Source organism: Nicotiana sylvestris, chromosome 8, assembly GCF_000393655.2.
Source record: "Nicotiana sylvestris chromosome 8, ASM39365v2, whole genome shotgun sequence".
NCBI classification, from domain to species: Eukaryota; Viridiplantae; Streptophyta; class Magnoliopsida; order Solanales; family Solanaceae; genus Nicotiana; species Nicotiana sylvestris.
The window spans coordinates 35,374,608-35,399,617 of record NC_091064.1 but is presented as its reverse complement, the minus strand read 5'-3'; the positions used below and the strand labels follow the sequence as shown (position 1 = coordinate 35,399,617).

General features: G+C 37.6%; 1 protein-coding gene and 1 pseudogene across 3 annotated transcripts; both read right to left on the bottom strand.

Moving 5' to 3' along the window:
* Window positions 1–14,019: 14,019 nt before the first annotated feature.
* LOC104221699 (jasmonoyl--L-amino acid synthetase JAR6-like) lies at window positions 14,020–16,584 on the bottom strand (annotated as a pseudogene).
* Window positions 16,585–21,034: 4,450 nt separating this feature from the next.
* On the bottom strand, window positions 21,035–24,625 carry LOC104225092 (jasmonoyl--L-amino acid synthetase JAR6-like). 3 transcript variants are annotated; one of them, XM_070153285.1, is made up of 5 exons: window positions 24,563–24,625; window positions 23,277–23,588; window positions 23,112–23,213; window positions 21,806–22,599; window positions 21,035–21,627 (listed from the first exon to the last, which is right to left on the bottom strand). In XM_070153285.1, the coding sequence occupies exons 2-5, from the start codon at window positions 23,579–23,581 to the stop codon at window positions 21,086–21,088; spliced, it is 1,743 nt and encodes a 580-aa protein (XP_070009386.1). In that variant the 5' UTR covers window positions 23,582–23,588; window positions 24,563–24,625; the 3' UTR covers window positions 21,035–21,085. The 3 variants fall into 3 exon arrangements, with proteins under 3 accessions (XP_070009386.1, XP_070009384.1, XP_070009387.1); XM_070153283.1 differs by lacking the exon at window positions 24,563–24,625 and adding an exon at window positions 24,426–24,472; XM_070153286.1 differs by lacking the exon at window positions 24,563–24,625 and adding an exon at window positions 23,783–23,957.
* Between the last annotated feature and the right edge of the window lie 385 nt (window positions 24,626–25,010).

Here is a 25,010-nt window from a genome sequence, read left to right as displayed (position 1 = left end):
TAATAGAATTGCAACGTCGTGAAAATGCATCTCGAACCACGTCGCAATCAATGCACCCATGATTATCGACACATTCCGACTTCGTTGAGATTTGGATTTGGGTCGCATCAATGCGCACCCGAGTTTAAGAATGTAATTTTATTAAAATCGTGCCTACAGAGTCTAACGCATTATTATCTTTGGGGAAGACCGTGAAATTCGCTAAACGGCTCATCCCGAATTCTAAGGACAAAACAAGATTAACCAGATGAGGGTCGTGCGTTTAAGCCTTTTGTTTGGCACGGCACGCCTTAAATTATTCCAAAAGGGCTTTACTCAACTAAAACAAACCACGGATATTCATAACTATTATTTTTAAAAAAACTAATTTAACATTATTGTAAGACCATTGATTATGGAAATTATTGTGGTGAAACTAATTACTACTACGCGTCATTTGTTTTTGAGGTAATGAATTACTTATACTTATTCTAATGAAATCAACTAGAGCAGAAGGAATTCCTATTACTATAACAATTAAAGATACTAAATATAGCCAAATAAAATAATTTGCGACACAATTAGCAATGAAGGAACCAATTTAAAAGTGAATACGAGATTAACATAATCAAATAAAACTCAATTTACAAACAAACCTGTGGATAAACACCAGCTAGCATGACAAAGGATTTAACTTTAAGGGAACATAATCTCTATCTTCTAAAAATAAAGACCTAAGCTTAAGATAAGTGAAAAAAGCTTTTCACACAGCACAAGCAAATCAAGAATAAGAATAGCTGGCAAAAGACAAAAATCTAAACTGAAACAAGAATGTAAAAGACATTGAAACAATAGCTGAAATAAAGGAATGGACCTTCTTTCTTTAATAAAAATGATCCGTTGGCAGACTTTTACAACGTCAATTATTTGATGCGCACAATGACCATAACCGACGCTGGATACATCAACAAACCTTGTCGTCAACTCGACTTCAAACTGGAATCAACCTCGGCAAACTCGAATTGGAAGTTTCTCATGCTTCTGCTGTATTTCTCGACCAGTCACGATAGCAGCAGATGTGAGAGGGTGGTCGTTTGGACGTGAGGAAGGTGATGACGTAAAGGGGGTAGTCGTTTGAACGTGAGGAAGGTGATGACGTAAAGGGGGTAGTCGTTTGGACGTGAGGAAGGTGAGGGCACAACAACGATGGCTGTTTTGGTGGAGCTGGAGCTCGCTGGCTGGAGGATAGGGTGGTCGACGGACTGTTTGGTTGACGACGTTGCTGCTGGTTCGTGAGGGATGGTGGGCTGTTGATGGTGGTCGTGAAACGGAGAGGAAGCTTGGGCGACAGTGGTTGCTGGAGGTGGAAGGGTGGTCGTTGGACGATTTTTCCGGTGACGGGCAGTGGTGATTTTGAGACGTGAAGGAGGTGGAGTTATGGTCGTGGTGGTTTTTTTCTTCTTCTCCAAAAATGGAGAAGAAGACCAACAGTAGTGGTCTTCCCTTTCTTTTTTCGAAAAAAATGTCTCAGTATTTTTCGGAATTTCCTCTCTCTTAAAATTTTCTTCTGTATTCTGTCTTTTTAGCTTTTGTATCTCTGTATCCCTCCTCCCCTTATGTCTATCTCCCCCCTCTATTTAAGCCTAGCATCAGCCCATTCAAACAGCCTGTTAAACAAACTGCAACCCCTCCCATGTTCTCCTTCTGTTCTTCCACTCACAGATTAAAATAAAAGTCCTCCCATGAGATTCCCCTGACAACCCTATCTTTAAATATTAAAAGTGGTTTCCCTTTTATTAAACTAAACAAGAGTATGGGCAGCCTGAATATGCCATGACAGCACATGCTGTCCAATTAACCCTAACTCATTCACAATTGATAATGCACATGCTGTCCACGTAGGGACATATGTCAATTGAACTTTGAAATCTATGTTAAAGTGCAGCTATAAGCAATCCTTAAACGATTTCTAATTCAAATACACAAACTATAAGCAGCTATAATCAATTCGTAATTGGATTCGAACGATGCTTCAGCAGAAATCAAACAACGTGCGTCAAATTATTGCCATTCAAAGCTGAAACTAATCGACGACATATATTGAATCGACTATGTGAATTACAATACTCACAATCAATAGCAAATGAATCGGAATCGAACAGTATTAACAGGGGGTTCAAATTGTACTGACAAAACAGGGGATTACCTTGGGGACTAATTAATCGACCAAAACTCATTCCAATCAATTATACAGTTTAAACACATACACTTATCAATGAACAAACGAAAATTTCGACCAAATAAAAGGTCTGATTTGGAGAAGAAAAGAACAAAGCGAAAGAATTGGAAATAAAATTATTCTAAACAACAGACGAACAACAAAAACAAACAAACAACAATAGATCAAACAGAAAGGGAAAAGAATACCTCGAGCAAACTAGGTGAAACGGGCCCGAACTCAGATTCGACCTTTTTGAGGTCGAACGGACCTTAATCAAGTGTACTCAATAGAGAACACTTTGACTAAGGTCTATTAGACCCTCAAACCTCTGCTAATTAGGACAAAATCCTGATTTCTGGATTTCTAGGGTTCTTGGGGCTCAGATTAGGGGTTCAGGTTTTTCTGGTTAGATTCGGACCAAACCAAGCCTGGTTTGGTCACGAGGGAGGTCAGGGGAGTGCCTAGTGTGAATCTGGGGTGGGTTGGTGTAGATCGGGATTTTGCCCGAACCTTCAAACGAAGATTCGAGGCGATGGGGAATGATTCGAGGCAAGGGTGTAGCAGATCCTTGTTCAGGGGGTTGAGGTGTACTAGGGGTGTTAAGATGGTGGTCACCGGCGTCGTTGCTGCTGGGTTTACGGTGAGGGGAAAGGGGGACGGCGCTAGGGTTCTAAGGGATTTGGGGTTCGGTGAGGGAGACGACCTAAGGGCAAAGGGGGAGGTTTGGCTTAGGGCGCGGGGTGAAGGTTTTGGGCTTATATAGTTAGGGGGAAAATTAACCTAGACCGTTCGATCATCAATAATCAATGGCCTGGATTAACCAGCTTAAGTGGAAACGACGACGTATGGGTTTAAGTGAGGCCGGTGGGTCTCTGGGTGAGACGGGTCGGGTTTAAATGTGGGTATGGAGATGTGATCTTGGTCGTTGATCATTCTGAGATCAACGACCCAGATCAGGCATGACCAAAACGACGTCGTTTGGATATCCCTGAGGCCAACTGATCTGGACCGGGCAAGGCAGTGTTTTTGGGCCTGATTTTGGTGCTTTTGGGCCTCGAATTTTCCTAAATAAGCTGGCCCAATCCGATTTTAAGACCAATTTGCACTCTTTTCTTTTTATTTTCTAATTTAAACACAATACCTAATTAAAGTAAAACTAAACACATATTAATTAACACTTAACACAATTATCACACACATATTAAAATATTTAAATAGGTAAAATCACACCATGGCAACAAAACATAAGACGAAAAGCATACTTTTTGCGATTTTTCTTTAAAACCCAAACTATGATTTAATTAATTCCTAAATGTACAATTAAATCCTAAATAAGCATGTAATATATTTATTTTATATTTCGCGATTAATTACAAAAAGTAAACATTTACGGACAAAAAATGATTACCAAAAATGTCACGCAAATTCTCAAAATTGTGCCCGAAGGTAACTTGTTTTATTTTCGATTTCTTTTGGAGTAATTTCCGTGGAGCAAAAATCACGTGCTCACACTACAAAAACTAATACAAGGAAAAGTAAGATAAGAGGGAGAAGCACTAGGCTGCGAACGTCGAGCAGCTACCTAGTGAACTCCGAATCGCCTGCTGGAAGCAATCAGCACTCACTAGCGGGACCCGAAGCTCCTGAATCTGCACACAGGGTGCAGGGAGTAATGTGAGTATGCCAACTCAGTGAGTAATAAAAGTAAAGGCAGATGAGCGATAAGAAAACATGTAAAACACAGCAATATGTTACATAGAGGCCGTGTAAAACCAAATACAATGCAATTAAACAATGAAAACTTATAAAAACACCTTAATTCTGTATAAGCTTCTTTAAAACATCTTTTAACAGTTAAACGAGTGAATGAAAAGCAGTGAGAAAAGATAAACACATAAAATCAGCCCATCATGCAAAGTACCAACAGAATCAGCCCCTCGGGCTATCTCACAATCACTCGTATCAGCCCCTCGGGCAATAGCATGGAACAACATCAGCCCCTTGGGCTATAACACACCTCACACTAGGTACCCGCGCTCACGGGGGGTGTACAGACTTTGAAAGGGTCCCTTTACGGCCCAAACGCAATATCAAGCCATCTCGTGGCATAATCAAATAGGCTCTCGACCTCATATCAAGCCACCTTGTAGCGTACAACTCAGGCCCTCAGCCTTATAATCATGAATCAACACAATATCGTTGCGGCGCACAGCCCGATCCCATCCTAACCTCACAACACAAGCCCTCGTCCCTACTCAGTCAGAAATCTCTAAAAGCCACTCGGGCACAGTAAAAATATGATGCTCAGCTCAAAATATCATTTAAGATGTCAAAACAGAGTAAACATGGCTAAGTTATGAAAACAGTATAATATGGCATGATTTAGTACAAGTATAAAGTCAAAATAGTGAGGAATAGTAGTAAAGAAAATCTCCTAAGGTCCAAAATAGTTGGCACGAGGCCCAAATATGGCATTCAACCCAAAACATGATGATAGCAAATAGTTTTCAATCGAATATGCAGTAAAATAGTTATTTGGGATGGATTAAGTCACGATCTCCAATAGTGCACGACCTCACGCTCGTCATCTAGCGTGTGTGTCACCTCAAAATAGCAGAACGATGTGAAATCCGGGGTTTCATACCCTCAGGACAACATTTACAATCATTACTCACCTTAATCCGGTCCAAACTCTAGCCCGCGATGTCTTTGCCCCTTGAATCGGCCTCAACTCGCGTCGAAACAATCCAAAATCAGAATCATGACGTCAAAATATGCTAAGGGAACGAAGCCCATGCGAAAATAATCGAATTACAACATAAATCCTGAAATCAACCAAAGCCCGACCCCCGGGCCCACATCTCGGAATTCGATAAAATTTACATCAATCAACTCTTTATCTCCCCACGAGTCCATACATATCAAAAGTACTAAAATCCAACCACAAATGACCCCTCAAACCCTTGCTCAAAGGCCTCCAACCTCAAGCCCTAGTTTCTTCAATATTTACCCACAATTTCCATAAATTTCAAGCCTAAATCTACTTCGGACCTCCAAAACACAATCCGATCATACTCCTATGTCTCAAATCATCTCCCGAAGCTATTCGGGCTATCGAAATTCACATACGAACACTTTTTCAAATAAGTCAACATCCAGTTGACTTTTCCAACTTAAGCTTACTCAAAAGATACTAAGTGTCTCAAACCTTACCAAAACCATTTTCGAACCCGAGCCGACCAACCCGATAACACATAATACTGTTGATCAAGACAATAAGAAGCAGAAATGGGAAAAATGAAGCGGTAACACATGAAACGACCGGCCGGTTCGTTACAAGAATAGTAGAATGAGTGAGAGTGAGAGAGTAATAGCAACAATTAAGTAATAATCGTTAATACTTAGAAAGGGAACGGTGAATGGGGTTTATATGGTGTTTAAATTAAGCAGATAACACATGGAAAATTATCAGTTAAATAGAAAGAAGGAAAGAATATATCACATGCATATTCAAAATAACAGAGGAAAGAACTCTGAACCCTAGTTGGAGTCAGATTTAGGGAAAATCGCTCAAAACCCCTAATCACGATGGAATCATCGGAGACATACCATATACAAGAGAAATTTTCTCTTATTAAATGTATAGAACCACAATCGCACCTAGAACCAGAGAATCAAAGCCAGATCTATGAGAATCGAACTTGCCATAAGTATAATGGTAACGAAAGTTACCACAACTGAGTGATAATAGCAGAAAAGGTAAGTAAAATCCACGTATGAATGCGTATAAGAAAGGAATAAGGGAGAATGGTCAGCTAGGGTTTGGTGTGAGAGTGGAGAGATTAGAGAATAAAGAGGCGGCTAGCCGGGGAAATAAGTCTCTAGGGTTTGGGTAAGAAGTTATAAAGAGAGGGAAAGGGTTGTTGTTGGTCGTTGATCATTTAAGATCAACGGCCAGAATCAAAGGGGGAGCGAGGCAGGTCATGATATAGGTCGCAGCTAGGTTAAATGGAGGGGTCGTTTGGTTTGGGCTGTTGAAGGGTTTAATGGGATGGGCTAAGCGCCTTGGGCCTATTTTTGGTCCGAAATTAGCCCTATATTGGGCTATAAATTAAATACACAGCATACATTAAAAAGAATTCATAAAAAGTAATTAATAAATAATAAAAATATTATGTATCCAGTAAGATGCTGAAAATAATAGATTAATATTATGAAAATACAAAAATACTATTTTAGCATAAATAATGTGATAAATATAATTATGTATAGAATATAGGTTGTTATTGCAAAAATTGTGTAAATAGCTCAAAAATACAAATGTAGTTATATGAAATGAAGTAAAATGCTATAAAACACACGTTTGGGTATAAATAGTAAATTTGGATGATTAAATCATCCCAAAATAATTTGAAGGGATAACTAATAAATATTTGAACAAATAAAAGGCAAGCAAATCAATTTGGAAATAAGGCCTACACTTTCGAGCGGCAACTACGAGAACTTGCACCAATATTTCTAGATGCGGGTAGTGATATTCTACTCCCATTAAAATGTTACTAACATAATAGATAGGAGATTGCATAACTTTGTCCTCACGAACTAAAACGACACTTACCGGTACCTTCGAGACCGCTAAGTAAATCAATAGTTGTTCGCATTCCTCCAATTTTGACAGTAATGGAGGACTCGATAAATAACGTTTTAAATCCTTCAGAGCCTGCCGGTATTCCGGAGTCCATTTGAAGTTGTTCTTCTTTTTGAGAAGTGAAAAGAAGTGATGATATTTCTTTGAAGATCGGAAAATGAACCTGCTTAAAGTGGCTAGTCTTCTTGTCAATCTTTGAACCTCTTTTACCTTGATAGCTTGTCAGGGATGTCTTCAATGACTTTAGTTTTATCGAGATTGACTTCAATCCCCCTTTTCAACACTAGGAGTCCCAAGACCTTACCAGAGCTGACTCCAAATGCACACTTCTCGGGGTTAAGCTTCATGTTGTGCTTCTTTAGGATGTAAAAGGTTTCTTGCAGGTGTTTAAGATGATCACCTACGCTCAAAGACTTAACCATGCAATTGCTACGTATATGCACATGCAAAATTAAATATTCTTCTTTGGAACTACTACTATGTTAGCTAGCCAGTAAGGATACTTTACCTCTCGGATTGAACCGATATCAAGCCAACGAGTTATCTCTTCTTTGAAGAATTTTTTTCTGACCTTAGTAATATGGCATTTTTTCTGCCTCACCGGAGGCATGTTAGGATCCAGGCTTAGTTTGTGCATGGCCACTTTCGGCGGGATACTTTCATATCCGCATGTGATCACGCAAAACAGTCAATGTTAAGTTTAAGAAACTTTATAAATCCTAACCTCAACTCGGGGTTTAGTCCTGTCCCTAAGTGAAACTTTCTCTCTAAGAACCTTTTGAACAATGCGACTTGCTGAAGTTCTTCCGTTGTGGACTTTGTTGTGTCCATTTCTTCTGGTACCTGGAGATATCTTGGTACCTGATAGGATTTTGACGACTCCTCCCCTGGTTGACTTTTCTCGGTTCAGGAGTAGACGTCGGTTCCTGTAACTGCTAGGTTGCATGTACCTTCCCTTTGCTACTGGAAACTGAGGTTGCATTCATCTCCCTTGCCACATGTTAGTCTCCTCTTATATGTTTAATTCCCTCTGGAATTTTGAATTTAAGTAATTGATGGTATGTTAATGGAATGGCCTTCATCTCGTACAACCGTGTTCTCCCCAGGATAATATTGTAGCCCATATCGTCGGCTACTACCTCAAAAAGGGTCGTCTTCATTACCCCTTCGTCATTCGTGGGCAGCAGGATCTCTCCTTGGGTTGTCACGCTTGCCAAATTGAAGTCGACGAGGAGTTTTGCGACCAGAATGATACTTCTGGTCAACTTGGCTTGCTTCGGCATTCTCTACTAGATAATATTGGCTGAAATTCCTGGATCCACTAAAACATGTTAAATTTTAAAATCTAAATCATAAAGAGATATTACCAAGGCATTCGGACCACAAATTAGGATACTTCTGACTGGGATCAGATCTCATTGGCTTCGGGAACCATACTTCCTTAATATTCCTCATAGTCAATACTAGTTCCATTACACTGATGTTGAAGTTGTATTCCAGCAGCTTGGGGTAGGAGGAATCTCGGGAACCAGATATCTCCTTATCCAGCAATAATCTGCTATTCCGATCGCGATCCATTATCCTATCGGTAGTGAATCTATCCGACGATCGGAAACCTCTACCGCATCCTTCAACCCTTTCATATGGCAAAAACCGACCTCTTGAAGATCGTTGATCAATGTCGAAATCATCCTTTGATTTATCCTTATTCTTCTCCCGGTCCCGACCTTTGGTTGATGCCGGAAAACCAAGCTGATCATCCTCAAGTCTTATCTTTAAATTTATGGGAAGCATCGAAGATTTTTGGATTCATCCCTTTAGTAAATGCTTCAGTTGCCCATTCGTCAAGTACAACCGGTAGCAGCATCCTTTCTTTCTAGAATCTGGTCACGAACTCGCGCAGCAATTCGGACTCTCCTTGTGCAATCCTAAATATGTCAGCTTTCGGGCTTGTACCTTTCTGGCCCCAGCATGGGCCTTGATAAAAGAATCTGTGAGCATCTCGAAGGAATCTATTGATTGCTCGGGCAAGAGCGAATACCATGTCAAGGCCCACTTCGTGAGGGTCTCCCCGAATTTTTTCAATAAAGCTGACTTAATCTCGTGCGGAGCTAAATCATTCCCTTTCACTGCCGTTGTATAGCTGGCGATGTGCTCCTGAGGATTCGAAGTCCCATCATACTTCTTCATGTCTGGCATCTTGAACCACTTCGAAATCAATTCTGGTGATGCGCTTGGTTTGAACGGCAACTGGTGTATTTCTTTTAGTCTGGTCCTTTCAATACCGGTGGTGCACCTAGAATATGATCCATTTGGGTGTTTATTTCCCTCAAAAACCGCATAAGTTCGGTTTTAAAGGGATTATTCTCATTGTTGTTACTGGATCCGCTACCGCGCCCCTCCCCTCCCCGAGCCTTGTCAAAACCGACTTCGACCCTTGGGGTATTGTTATCAACCTTTTGCGTTGTTTGGCTTGCGGGAGCACCGGGAGGAACTGGACCTCGTCCATTCGCATTGCTGGAAGCACTTGATAATGCCTGTCTCAACTCTGTCATGACCTGATATTTCCGTGAGAGGTGTAGCGACATGCTCGTCTTCAGCATCATCAGGGGTTGCCTCTCGAACATGTCGTGGATATTGCACTCCATGGACCGGCGTGGCTTCATCCCCCTTATTGCGAGTATCACTAATCGAATTTTTGTGTTGAGGCTGATTTCCTTGAGCCTCAACGTTGTGTGCGATATTGACATCGTCTTTTGTCATATTCTATGATTTTTGCTAAGATCAAAGAATTAAACGAGTTAGTAATAGATGCAAGGGTCAACTTGATTACATAACTATCTAAGCTCTACAGTGGGCGCCAAACTGTTTACCCATAAAACGATACAGTTGAATTTATACGTGGTTTATAGACAAGTGAATTGATTTAATCCTAAAATAATAATAAAAAAATTAAACGATAACATAAGACTTAACATTGAAATTGAGATAAGACAATAGAAAATCTGGTTCCAGGAGAGAGCTTCCGGAGGCAACAGTTATGATATTAATAAGCAAAAAGATAAAATATTATTAAGCTTTGAATAGTGTGTAGTATAGGCTTGAGAGAAAATTTGTGTTCCTTACAATGGCTGTTATACTCACTACTTATAGTTGTTCCTAAGGAACAAGGTCTTCGGATCAAAGCCCCTCTTAAATGATAATTATGGGGGCATTGAAGAATATGTAATGGTAGACAATGTATGTCATATTCTCTGTAACGAACTACCTACTTAATGCTATAGAATATTCTCCGTTAAATGCTACCGGGTGGCAGGCATTTATTTTGTCTTTATGAACATCATTCCCTTCGAGGACAAACGAGATTGCTACCTTCGGACCTAATTGCCATTTGCCTCGATTTTCATCTGCCTTCGGCTCCACGTGTCACTTAATTATGCAAGTATTAAATATGAACATATTTACCCTATACACAGGCGCCAAACTGTATAATCCAAAATCTAGATCTAGGTTTATACAATTAGATTTATAGTGAAAAGGGAGTTAATCTAAATCAATATTAATATCCAAATAATAGATCAAGTGTATTTATGGGAAGTATCCCATGTGTATTGTTGAATAACAATAAATAATACCAGTAATGGAGTAATGAGTAACTCAAGAATATGGAAGAGATCAATAAATGACAATAAACGGCATTTAAGTAAATAAATGAATAAAGGTCACCCGACAAAGATGAGATTCCCCAATAATTCCTTTGACAATAATGGGTAATGATAAGCCTTTGAATATTCGGATCCTTCTTGAATCAGGGAAGAAAATATAGATAAAGATGTAAAATGTGAACTTTGTATGTATGTGATAAAGAGAGAATGCTCAGAAAATGTCAATATGTTGTTCTTTACCATGGATATCCAATCCCCTCACATAACTATATATATTTCTATTTATAAGGGTACATGGGACACAAAACCCTAGATAGTACAATTGGAAAGAATATTTCAATATTCTCTAGGGAATAGTAACCCTAAAACTAACCGTAATTGCTTTTCGAAAAGGAGTGCTCGTCCTCGTCTTCTTCTTTTACCGATTCACTTCGACCTTGTCGACGACACGTTGTCTTCTCGTGATGTGGATCCTTTGAGGTCAAGTTATTGCATCCTATTAATAACACATGGCAGTAGTATTCGAAGGCTTCTTTCATATTGACTTGGTCAACGTTATGTTTTTCGCCCATAAAATATTCTGTATCGCCTAATTTGTTGTTGCACCCACTGACTTGAATTTGAATACGTACATGCCAAATATTTTGAACCAACCCCCACCCCCAACCGAACTTTTGGGATGATCTTGGGCTCAGGTTGACTCGTAGTCATGGGTCACTTCAAAATTTAACTAATCCTAATAGGACAAAATTACTGGCACTTGTCGGTTCCGATGATCAGATCAAAGTGCAATATTGTTGAAGTGGGTCTGTTGATCCACTTTTGGTTTTAGCTTTATGGACGAGTGCTGATGTCTATGTTTACCCGCTTGGGAGAAAGTGACAGGGCAAAGGTAGAGTATATCTTATGAGCTCCACAACATCTAATTGTTCTAGTCTAAATTTTATATTTATCTTAAAAAAATTTATTAAATATATATAAATTATAATTTATATTAAATAACTTAAAAGAATTAAAATTTTAAATTCATAGCTTCAAACTCTAAATTTACCTTTAAAATTGACAATTTTCTGGGGCATATAGATATGTTTGAAGGATAGCTCATGACGTAACAATGTGACTGCTTCCTTTTGAATGAACGGAGGTTGACTTGAAAATCTGAAGGAAACAATATCAGTTGACCCTAATTAACTTATTCTCTTTCTGCTGATGCTATTTTCTTTGTAAATATGCCCAAAAAAAAGATTTCATTTTAAAGGTGAAAATAATGTAACTTAAATTTCCCGATTTATTTTAATGACAAACTTTTATAATCATATAAATAATAACATATTTAAGATTACACATTTCAAAAATCTTATTGTCATACAAGAGTAATGACACGTTTAAGACCACAGGTCTCTTCAGGGGCGAAGCCACCTTTTGCTAAAAATCAGTTGATCACCGTTCGTCGAAATATTACGAAAAATTACATTGTGTATATAAATAATATACTGATTTTAGATGGATAAAACATATATTGAACACCCTTTACCGATAATTTCTTTTACCATCTTTCAAGTTTGAACACACTTGAAAACATTTCTGGGTTCGCTACTAGGTCTCTCAATTAATTATATAGCCAGCTCAAATTTCATTGTCATAGAATCTCTGTCTATAGAGAACATGCCTGCAGATAATGGAAAAAAGAACTCTATTGTTGCCAATATGAAAATAAGAGAAGAAGAAGAAGATGAGAAGAAAGAAGATGAAGATGAAGCTTTAAAGATATGGGATTGTGGTAGCCCTTTATATGACTCCTTTGAATTGGTTGCACTCAACCATGTCATTGATAGACATCTCATGGAATTACCATGTCTTAGTGGATCAAGAAAGGACATAATAATAAGTCATGAATCTTCTCATGCAGAGGCTGCTACTTCAAATAAGGTCAAAGGGTCTTCAATGAAGAACTTTTTCAGTGGTTTAATGGAGAGGAAAGTTGGGTGGAAGAGAAAGCATGCTGATGGAGGAAGAAGAGAAGAACCAAAGAAGGTAAAATGGGGAATTATTAAAATTTGCAACAGGATTAATTCTTGGAAGAAGATTAGTTATAAAGATAAATAAATAAGCAAAAACCTGTTCAGTTTATATTTCCTGTATTTTGTAAATACACTTTTTCATCCTTACTTTAAGTGCATGATTTCTGTTGTTTGTTTCTATATATTTTAGCGTGGTTAGTTTCTCGTAGCTATTGCATGCAGTGATCAATGCTAGAACAAATGGAGCGGACCTTATACATAAGCAATTATGTGTTTGCCGGGGCGGAGGCATAAATCGACTTACGGGTTTGGCCGAACTCAATAACTTTTACTCAAATAGCATATTTAGTGTTTTGAATTTATGAAATATGTATAAATATTAAATTCGAACTCAGACATTAACAGTTAAAATTATGGTCCCAAAATTCACTCTGTTTCTGTGTGTTTGAATAGACGTTCTAAAACTCAAAATAAGCAATTGATGTTTCTAGCGAAGAAGTGTTGATAAGCACTGTTTATGTTACGATGACTGAGACAGTGGTGTAGCCAGGAACCTTGTCAAGGGTATTCAAACAGTCGATAATTTTTTTTATAAATCAAACTACGCAACATTTAGCTAAACAATTAAAACACTGGTAATAGAACTATAATTCTATAAACAAAAACTAACATAAAATAAGACCAAAAAAAACTTACTAATGAAAGTAAGCATAAAATCAAAGTAAAGAGAGTCGAGAGTGTCTGTAGGATGTAGAGAGCTTTTGTTGAAATTTTTTTTTATAGAGCTTGACTTTTAAATTGTAAATTTTATCTAAGAAGCAATATTTAAGATTAGTTGTTTATTTTTACAAAAATTTTAAGTTTAAGAGTTATTTATTAGGAAATTTTTTGATTGAAAAAGAGTCAAATAGAGCACATACGGGGTCTCCAGTTTATTTTGGCAAACAAATTTAGCAAATAAAAATATTTAAATAGGGATTCAAACCCATAAATAATACCTCACTTTGAAAACGCTAGACCACTGGATTACTGTATAGGGAAAAATCGGTTGATAATAAATACTCGTACAATAGAGTGACACGTGGAATTGAAGATAAGTAGAAACCAAGACCGACGGTAGTAGCTTCGGTTGGCACCGGGAAATCCTCGAAGGGAATATTGCTGGCGAAGACAAACGAATGTCTGTCACCCGATAGCATTCACTGAAGAATATTTTGCAGTAATAAATGCACAATCCGTTATAGAGAATTTTGGCATTCATATTCTGCCGTTACACATTCTTCAATCTGTTAACAATATAAATGAACTGATCATTGCAATATTTTTAATTCCAAATTGAGTCATACAATGTAATTTATGTCTCTATCCACTCTTAGTTCTAAATTGATTCCATAAAATTACTTTTAATAAATATAAATTATTTATTTGGCAAATTATTCTGAATAGAAGCAATATGTTAACAGCAAAATCATAGAACGGAAATAATAGATTTAAGGAGAAAGATATTATAATTATGTGAATTATTAAGTACTTAGTTCAACAGAAGGCAGTACTAACATAGGTCTCAACAACATTACTAGACAGTATTTGGAGCAATGAGCTATTCTTTGGACCAACACATCTAGGAGTCTTAAACTGGCTAACTGCACCTCCTAATCCAACAAAATGGTCTAATATCTTATGAAATGTTCCCCTCTTCACAATCCTCAGCTCAAGTGCTCCAATTGCATTCACTTTCCGGGAGCTCACGTAGCCTGCATCGATGAACGAGCTGTCCAAACAGTTGCAGCAGTCTTGCAACATTTCATCAGTTGCTTCACCACTCAGTTCCCAGAAGATCACATAGTGCCCCGGATCAGCTGAGACGTTGACTTGGCTCGTGAAGTCCACCACTTCTAGTTTTTCGTCTACTAAGCGCTTTGATGCGGCTTCCACTGCTAGTTGTAAATCTTTCTCTGTATTCTTGTCTATGTTGATGCTCAGGAAAAGGTTCCTTCTGCAAACAAACTGGAGTTCTGGAGTCCCATTGTGAAAGCCTTTTACCTATACCACATCACCTAGTCTATAACGATATAAACCTGCGTATACACATTCATAAACTCGTCAATTATACTGTCAGTGCACATAACGAAAATCCTGTAGACTAAGTGAAAACCAGAGAGGAAGTGTCTCATTCAGCTGAATTTATTTGATGACTTAATGTTATCAAATAAAACACTGAGGCTTCAGTATAAAGTCTGAGCCTTTAAATTGTACCTGCAAAATTGGTAATGAGAATTTCATACTCTTCACCAAGTTTAACTTCAGTCAGACCCACAGGAGAATTTGCTTTCTCCATGCCATTCAGATTTTCCCCGAGAGAAATGAATTCGAAATAAGCAATATTTGGCAATACTGCATAAGTGACTAGCTCAGGGGGCAATTTCGGGTTAACGTTTACTCCAACCCATCCTTCGGAAGAACCATAATCTGCACTCAATAAAGGTAACTCCCCAGCATAATGCCTCAGTTTCTTCAAGTAAGGTTCCATTGATCCTGTCATAATACCATATATGTACCTTGTATTTGGGAAGAGTTCAGGAATCAAGCCGTACCAATTGCTTAATCTTGAGCACTTATTATAAATTGTATCAGCCAGTTCCGGATCAGGCTTCAGCAACTTTGACATGGCTAATCTTATGGACGGGACAGTGACTCTACTCGATAGGACTCCATCTCTTATGTCAACAATAAGTGCTTCCCATACTTGTTCAAAAGTTCGTAAAGCATGGACAATGCTATGGGCAAAGGCAGACGAAACAACTTGAACTTCATCGCGAAAAATGAGCCCACACAAAAGGTGGCAGTACAAGGATTGGTGAAAGTCAGGACCAAATATTACTTCATCAGGACTACAACATGGAGTACACATTGCTTTCATTGTCTTCTTGAATTGTGCATTTCTGTACACATTAGTAGTGGCTGTTCCAGCTGCCAAACCTCCCTTTGTTTTGAACTGTTTGCTGCTGTAAATAAACTGCAAAGCCTTCCCATTCCCAATTGGAAATTCTCTGAATGAGAAAAAAAACAGAACTATTACATTTAGCTAAGCCATTACATATCAAACATTTAATTTACTTGAAGAAAGAATGACCAGTTTTTTTCTTTTTCTTGGGATTGAAAAGTTTGAAGTGTGACAGAAGTTAGTTATGTGTCTCCCCCATTTATGACCATTTAAACTCTTTAACTTTCCATGGCTGCTTAGAGAAATTTTTATGAGCCAATGCCTACTCTTATAGGTCACGAGTTTGAGCTGTGGAAGCAGCCACTAATGTTTGCGTTAAGATAGGCTGTCTACATCACACATCTTGGGGTGCGGCCCTTCCCCGGACTATTTTTGAATGTGGGATGCTTTGTACAATGGGTGCCCTTTTTCGACAAGCAAATTGCCAAAGATGCATAAATAGAACAACAACAACAACAACAACCCAGTAGAATCCCACTAGTGGGGTCTGGGGAGGGTAGTGGACGCAGACTTTACCCCTGTCTGGGTGGGGCATAAATAGAGGAAAATGACAAATTGCATTACCTGTTCCTAAAGGCAAAAGAGGTCTTGAATATCTGCATAGTGGACTCCATCAATTCATCATTGAAAGGTACAAACTTTGGCTTCCCTTGAGTAGTACCAGAACTGCAAACCAACCATTCAATTTCCTCATTCAACTTTAAAAATATCAAGAAAAGTTTACTTTACCTCAATGAGATGGTTTCAATTGGTTTTCCACTAAGAATGGGAGAAAGATCACCATCAGCAATTCTTTGAATGTAAGGATCCAAATCATTGTGAGTGACAATAGGGATACAATTCTTGAAAGTCTGAGGATCAGTTCTGCCATTCAAACCCCATTGCTGCAAATATTTTGTCCCTCCATTCTGTTCCAGTATCTTTTTAAGTGTCTCTTCTTGAATTCTGCCAGCATCTTTTGTCAAATCCTCAAAAATCATATGTCTACAGTTGTCCCTCTTTGACTGGAAACGCGAAGAGTTTTCAGACAAAGAACGACTAGACATGTTTTTTGACCCGACCCTTATTTAAAGAGACCAAAAGCTAAAAGAAAGGAGAATGTGACCGAGCTCTGGTAGCTGAGCTATCCTTGGCTATAAAGGAATCAAGCCACGTATAGTTCAGAAGTGAGTGAGATGATGGAGTATACTGAGGTGGAGAGCTGGTCGAGGTGTCGTTCGGCCGAGGTTCCGGTCCGCGGTCCTGTTATTACATCAAAAATCAAAAAATGAAAAAGACTAGCTAAGTCTATCAACTATGAGTTACAAGATTCCTATCTATAAGTCTTCTGAAACTTGATCTTGAGTATTGAATGGCTCTTCATGCAGACTTTAGATTTGAACCTTGGCGTTTGTTAGCTGCAGGTGCTAGCTCGCTTTTCTTCAGCTTTCCGGATCAAGATCGGACATGTGGTGCTTGTGACTTCAACCACGTCATGAGCAGTTCACATCTTTCTCTACTTATGTATTTTGGATTCACTTCTTTTTTTTTCTTTTTCCCCTCTTTTTTATTCTGGATTGAGACTACTTCTGTTGGTCATCTCGGACTGTTGACCTGCATTCTTGCCGCGAGCTTCTTTTGTTGCTGACTTGAATTGCATTTTGAAATGAATTCCCTTATTCTCCAGATAGGTGACTGATTGCCAATACTCGAAATTTCTTCCTTCGAAACTTGGACTGTCTTTCCCTTTGTTCTCTAGGTGGGCTCCTGATTACCAACCCTTGTACTGTTTTTCCCTCGAAACTTGACTCGTTTTCCCTTTGTTTTCCAGGTGGGCTCCTGATTGCTGAACTTGAACCGTCTTCCTTTGAACATTGTTACTTCCCTTTGTTCTCTAGGTGGGCTCCTGATTACCAACATTTGCATTGTTTTTCCTTGAGACTTGAACTGCTTCCCTTTGTTCTCCAAATGGGCGCCTGATTACCAACACTTGAATTGTTTTCCCTTTGTTCTCCAGGTGGGCTCCTATTTCCAACACTTGAATTGCTTTCCCTTTGTTCTCCAGGTAGGCTCCTGATTTCCAACACTTGAACTGCTTTCCCTTTATTCTCCGGGTGGGCTCCTGATTTCTAACACTTGCATTGCTTTCCCTTTGTTATCCAGGTGGGCTCATGATTTCCAACACTTGAACTGTTTTCCCTTTGTTCTCCAGGTGGGCTCCTGATTTCCAACACTTGAATTGCTTTCCCTTTATTCTCCAAGTGGGCGCCTGATTTCCAACACTTGAACTATTTTCCCTTTGTTCTCCAGGTGGGCTCCTGATTTCCAACATTTGAATTGTTTTCCCTTTGTTCTCCAGGTGGGCTCCTGATTTCCAACACTTGCATTGATTTCCCTTTGTTGTCCAGGCGGGCTCCTGATTTCCAACACTTGAACTGCTTTCCTTTTGTTCTCCAAGTGGGCTCCTGATTTCCAACACTTGAATTGTCTTCCTTTCCTCTGAAACTTGAATTGCTTTCCCTTTGTTTTCCAGGTGGGTGCCTGATTGCTGAACGCGACCCCCTTTCCTTTGAAACTTGAGTTGTTTTCCCTTGTTCTCTAGGTGGCCGCCTGATTGCAAAAGAACAGACAAAACGAAAGAAATTTTTCTGCCCCAGTTTGATATTGGGAACATCTGTGAGTGTTAACCAATTCTTGTTAGCAAAATAAGTTCTAAGCTAAATTCCCTTATCATGAAAAATTTCAAAACCAATTCTTATCTCAAAACTGAAAAACTTAAATGCTAAATTATACTTGCCAAAAGTAAAACTTTCGTTAGACCTTGTCACTTGCGAGGGTCACACAACTTACTGAATCCCGTCATGTATATATTTACCCGCTTGGGAGAAAGTGACAGGGCAAAGGTAGAGTATATCTTATGAGCTCCACAACATCTAATTGTTCTATTCTAAATTTTATATTTATCTTAAAAAAATTTATTGAATATATATAAATTATAATTTATATTAAATAACTTAAAAGAATCAAAATTTTAAATTCATAGCTTCAAACTCTAAATTTACCTTTAAAATTGACAATTTTCTGGGGCATATAGATATGTTTGAAGGATAGCTCATGACGTAACAATGTGACTGCTTCCTTTTGAATGAACGGAGGTTGACTTGAAAATCTGAAGGAAACAATATCAGTTGACCCTAATTAACTTATTCTCTTTCTGCTGATGCTATTTTCTTTGTAAATATGCCCAAAAAAAAGATTTCATTTTAAAGTTGAAAATAATGTAACTTAAATTTCCCGATTTATTTTAATGACAAACTTTTATAATCATATAAATAATAACATATTTAAGATTACACATTTCAAAAATCTTACTGTCATACAAGAGTAAAGACACGTTTAAGATCACAGGTCTCTTCAGGGGCGAAGCCACCTTTTGCTAAAAATCAGTTGATCACCCTTCGTCGAAATATTACGAAAAATTACACTGTGTATATAAATAATATACTGATTTTAGATGGATAAAACATATATTGAACACCCTTTACCGATAATTTCTTTTACCATCTTTCAAGTTTGAACACACTTGAAAACATTTCTGGGTTCGCTACTAGGTCTCTCAATTAATTATATAGCCAGCTCAAATTTCATTGTCATAGAATCTCTGTCTATAGAGAACATGCCTGCAGATAATGGAAAAAAGAACTCTATTGTTGCCAATATGAAAATAAGAGAAGAAGAAGAAGATGAGAAGAAAGAAGATGAAGATGAAGCTTTAAAGATATGGGATTGTGGTAGCCCTTTATATGACTCCTTTGAATTGGTTGCACTCAACCATGTCATTGATAGACATCTCATGGAATTACCATGTCTTAGTGGATCAAGAAAGGACATAATAATAAGTCATGAATCTTCTCATGCAGAGGCTGCTACTTCAAATAAGGTCAAAGGGTCTTCAATGAAGAACTTTTTCAGTGGTTTAATGGAGAGGAAAGTTGGGTGGAAGAGAAAGCATGCTGATGGAGGAAGAAGAGAAGAACCAAAGAAGGTAAAATGGGGAATTATTAAAATTTGCAACAGGATTAATTCTTGGAAGAAGATTAGTTATAAAGATAAATAAATAAGCAAAAACCTGTTCAGTTTATATTTCCTGTATTTTGTAAATACACTTTTTCATCCTTACTTTAAGTGCATGATTTCTGTTGTTTGTTTCTATATATTTTAGCGTGGTTAGTTTCTCGTAGCTATTGCATGCAGTGATCAATGCTACAACAAATGGAGCGGACCTTATACATAAGCAATTATGTGTTTGCCGGGCGGAGGCATAAATCGACTTACGGGTTTGGCCGAACCCAATAACTTTTACTCAAATAGCATATTTAGTGTTTTGAATTTATGAAATATGTATAAATATTAAATTCGAACCCAGTCATTAACAGTTAAAATTATGGTCCCAAAATTCACTCCGTTTCTGTGTGTTTGAATAGACGTTCTAAAACTCAAAATAAGCAATTGATGTTTCTAGCGAAGAAGTGTTGATAAGCACTGTTTATGTTACGATGACTGAGACAGTGGTGTAGCCAGGAACCTTGTCAAGGGTATTCAAACAGTCGATAATTTTTTTTTATGAATCAAACTACGCAACATTTAGCTAAACAATTAAAACACTGGTAATAGAACTATAATTCTATAAACAAAAACTAACATAAAATAAGACCAAAAAAAACTTACTAATGAAAGTAAGCATAAAATCAAAGTAAAGAGAGTCGAGAGTGTCTGTAGGATGTAGAGAGCTTTTGTTGAAATTTTTTTTTATAGAGCTTGACTTTTAAATTGTAAATTTTATCTAAGAAGCAATATTTAAGATTAGTTGTTTATTTTTACAAAAATTTTAAGTTTAAGAGTTATTTATTAGGAAATTTTTTGATTGAAAAAGAGTCAAATAGAGCACATACGGGGTCTCCAGTTTATTTTGGCAAACAAATTTAGCAAATAAAAATATTTAAATAGGGATTCAAACCCATAAATAATACCTCACTTTGAAAACGCTAGACCACTGGATTACCGTATAGGGAAAAATTGGTTGATAATAAATACTCGTACAATAGAGTGACACGTGGAATTGAAGATAGGTAGAAACCAAGACCGACGGTAGTAGCTTCGGTTGGCACCGGGAAACCCTCGAAGGGAATATTGTTGGCGAAGACAAACGGATGTCTGTCACCCGATAGCATTCAATGAAGAATATTTTGCAGTAATAAATACACAATCCGTTATAGAGAATTTTGGCATTCATATTCTGCCGTTACACATTCTTCAATCTGTTAACAATATAAATGAACTGATCATTGCAATATTTTTAATTCCAAATTGAGTCATACAATGTAATTTATGTCTCTATCCACTCTTAGTTCTAAATTGATTCCATAAAATTACTTTTAATAAATATAAATTATTTATTTGGCAAATTATTCTGAATAGAAGCAATATGTTAACAGCAAAATCATAGAACGGAAATAATAGATTTAAGGAGAAAGATATTATAATTATGTGAATTATTAAGTACTTAGTTCAACAGAAGGCAGTACTAACATAGGTCTCAACAACATTACTAGACAGTATTTGGAGCAATGAGCTATTCTTTGGACCAACACATCTAGGAGTCTTAAACTGGCTAACTGCACCTCCTAATCCAACAAAATGGTCTAATATCTTATGAAATGTTCCCCTCTTCACTATCCTCAGCTCAAGTGCTCCAATTGCATTTACTTTCCGGGAGCTCACGTAGCCTGCATCGATGAACGAGCTGTCCAAACAGTTGCAGCAGTCTTGCAACATTTCATCAGTTGCTTCACCACTCAGTTCCCAGAAGATCACATAGTGCCCCGGATCAGCTGAGACGTTGACTTGGCTCGTGAAGTCCACCACTTCTAGTTTTTCGTCTACTAAGCGCTTTGATGCGGCTTCCACTGCTAGTTGTAAATCTTTCTCTGTATTCTTGTCTATGTTGATGCTCAGGAGAAGGTTCCTTCTGCAAACAAACTGGAGTTCTGGAGTCCCATTGTGAAAGCCTTTTACCTTTACCACATCACCTAGTCTATAACGATATAAACCTGCGTATACACATTCATAAACTCGTCAATTATACTGTCAGTGCATATAACGAAAATCCTGTAGACTAAGTGAAAACCAGAGAGGAAGTGTCTCATTCAGCTGAATTTATTTGATGACTTAATGTTATCAAATAAAACACTGAGGCTTCAGTATAAAGTCTGAGCCTTTAAATTGTACCTGCAAAATTGGTAATGAGAATTTCATACTCTTCACCAAGTTTAACTTCAGTCAGACCCACAGGAGAATTTGCTTTCTCCATGCCATTCAGATTTTCCCCGAGAGGAATGAATTCGAAATAAGCAATAATTGGCAATACTGCATAAGTGACTAGCTCAGGGGGCAATTTCGGGTTAACGTTTACTCCAACCCATCCTTCGGAAGAACCATAATCTGCACTCAATAAAGGTAACTCCCCAGCATAATGCCTCAGTTTCTTCAAGTAAGGTTCCATTGATCCTGTCATAATACCATATATGTACCTTGTATTTGGGAAGAGTTCAGGAATCAAGCCGTACCAATTGCTTAATCTTGAGCACTTATTATAAATTGTATCAGCCAGTTCCGGATCAGGCTTCAGCAACTTTGACATGGCTAATCTTATGGACGGGACAGTGACTCTACTCGATAGGACTCCATCTCTTATGTCAACAATAAGTGCTTCCCATACTTGTTCAAAAGTTCGTAAAGCATGGACAATGCTATGGGCAAAGGCAGACGAAACAACTTGAACTTCATCGCGAAAAATGAGCCCACACAAAAGGTGGCAGTACAAGGATTGGTGAAAGTCAGGACCAAATATTACTTCATCAGGACTACAACATGGAGTACACATTGCTTTCATTGTCTTCTTGAATTGTGCATTTCTGTACACATTGGTAGTGGCTGTTCCAGCTACCAAACCTCCCTTTGTTTTGAACTGTTTGCTGCTGTAAATAAACTGCAAAGCCTTCCCATTCCCAATTGGAAATTCTCTGAATGAGAAAAAAAACAGAACTATTACATTTAGCTAAGCCATTACATGTCAAACATTTAATTTACTTGAAGAAAGAATGACCAGTTTTTTTCTTTTTCTTGGGATTGAAAAGTCTGAAGTGTGACAGAAGTTAGTTATGTGTCTCCCCCATTTATGACCATTTAAACTCTTTAACTTTCCATGGCTGCTTAGAGAAATTTTTATGAGCCAATGCCTACTCTTATAGGTCACGAGTTTGAGCTGTGGAAGCAGCCACTAATGTTTGCGTTAAGATAGGCTGTCTACATCACACATCTTGGGGTGCGGCCCTTCCCCGGACTATTTGTGAATGTGGGATGCTTTGTACAATGGGTGCCCTTTTTCGACAAGCAAATTGCCAAAGATGCATAAATGGAACAACAACAACAACCCAGTAGAATCCCACTAGTGGGGTCTGGGGAGGGTAGTGGACGCAGACTTTACCCCTGTCTGGGTGGGGCATAAATAGAGGAAAATGACAAATTGCATTACCTGTTCCTAAAGGCAAAAGAGGTCTTGAATATCTGCATAGTGGACTCCATCAATTCATCATTGAAAGGTACAAACTTTGGCTTCCCTTGAGTAGTACCAGAACTGCAAACCAACCATTCAATTTCCTCATTCAACTTTAAAAATATCAAGAAAAGTTTACTTTACCTCAATGAGATGGTTTCAATTGGTTTTCCACTAAGAATTGGAGAAAGATCACCATCAGCAATTCTTTGAATGTAAGGATCCAAATCATTGTGAGTGACAATAGGGATACAATTCTTGAAAGTCTGAGGATCAGTTCTGCCATTCAAACCCCATTGCTGCAAATATTCTGTCCCTCCATTCTGTTCCAGTATCTTTTTAAGTGTCTCTTCTTGAATTCTGCCAGCATCTTTTGTCAAATCCTCAAATTCCTCAATCACTTTTTCTTGATCAAACTTCTTCTCAATCTTCTCCACCAACATCTTCATGATTTTCCTGCAATAAATAGCTAATCATAAGAAGAAATACTTCATCTTTATAATATTTCTTGGGATTGAAATGTCTCAAGAATTTGAGACGTGGGGTTGGGGATAGTTTGTTTTGTTGGGGGGGGGGGGGTATATGTATATTGGATATATACATAAGTCAAATTCTATGATTTAAATCCTAAAAAAGCTGTTTATAAGAACCTATAAACTCTGATAGTTAGCTTATAAAAGGAGGTGTCAAATAAGCATAGGCTGCAAATTCTCCTGTTCTTGATTGTTCATAGTACAAAAAGTCAAAGGGTAAAATCACATCTATCTGATGTTTTGTAATAAAACAGCCCAAAAAGGAATCTTTTCTATAGCTTATCAGACATATATACAAATACAAAAAAAAAAACAAAAACAAAAAACAAAAAACTAGCACTTCCATGGAACCTTTACTATAGCTATTCAGACATACACACAAAGACAAGAAAATATATAAATTATGGTGTAGACAAGAAAATGTATACTAAATAAATGTGTAAGTGTGTGACTGTGTGTCAGAGTGTGTGTGTGAAATTTAAGACTAATTAAACTGAAAGGTAGCTGGACTGATGCATTAGTCCATGCTTCAGTGTCTACTAAATGAAAGTATTTCAAAAAAGTCTTTTGCAGTCAACTAATGCAGTGAATCAAAAATCAGACCAAACTCCAAAAAAGTTCACAAAGAAAAGGTCCAACATAAGAATATCCAAAGAGGGAAAATATTGAAAAGGACGAAAAGAGGCTCAAGAATCCAAAAAAAGAAAGAAGATATAATTGAAAGCAGATGAATACAATAAAAAATTTGACATAAAATTACTCAGACACAGAAGCAAAAAGCTTATTCCACATATAAGCAGAACTCTTTCCAATAATTCAGTCACAAAAAACCAAAGCAATCATATGAATATTTGTAAAAACCATAATCATATGAGTATATTTTGCACATGCATGTACCTCTGTTATAAATTGCTTTAGAAATGATGAAGTTAATGATTCTTGAGAAATAGAGATATTTATAGCTGGTGAGTGGTGACTGAACGCAAACGCCGTCCAAGGTGGGGCCAGAAACTTTTTTGTGATACCGAAAATACCCCTAATAAATTACTACTATTGCAAAAAAACCCTTTACATCTCAGGTCTAACTGGAAAATTAGGTATGTCCATTTGTGGAATTTAAAGTTGAATGGCTACGGCTAACAAACATAAAAGTGAGTGTGAGATGATTTTTCGCAAGTCGGCCGTTATTGGCACTCAGAGTCCCAATGATGTTACGTTTCCAAAATTTAAGGCCTATCTATATTTTTGTTGTTAGTTTTGCAAATTTTATTCGGAATTGATATTTACATTGATAAAATTACTTAACTATGATTGATTAAATAAATGTATATTTATATCTTATTAA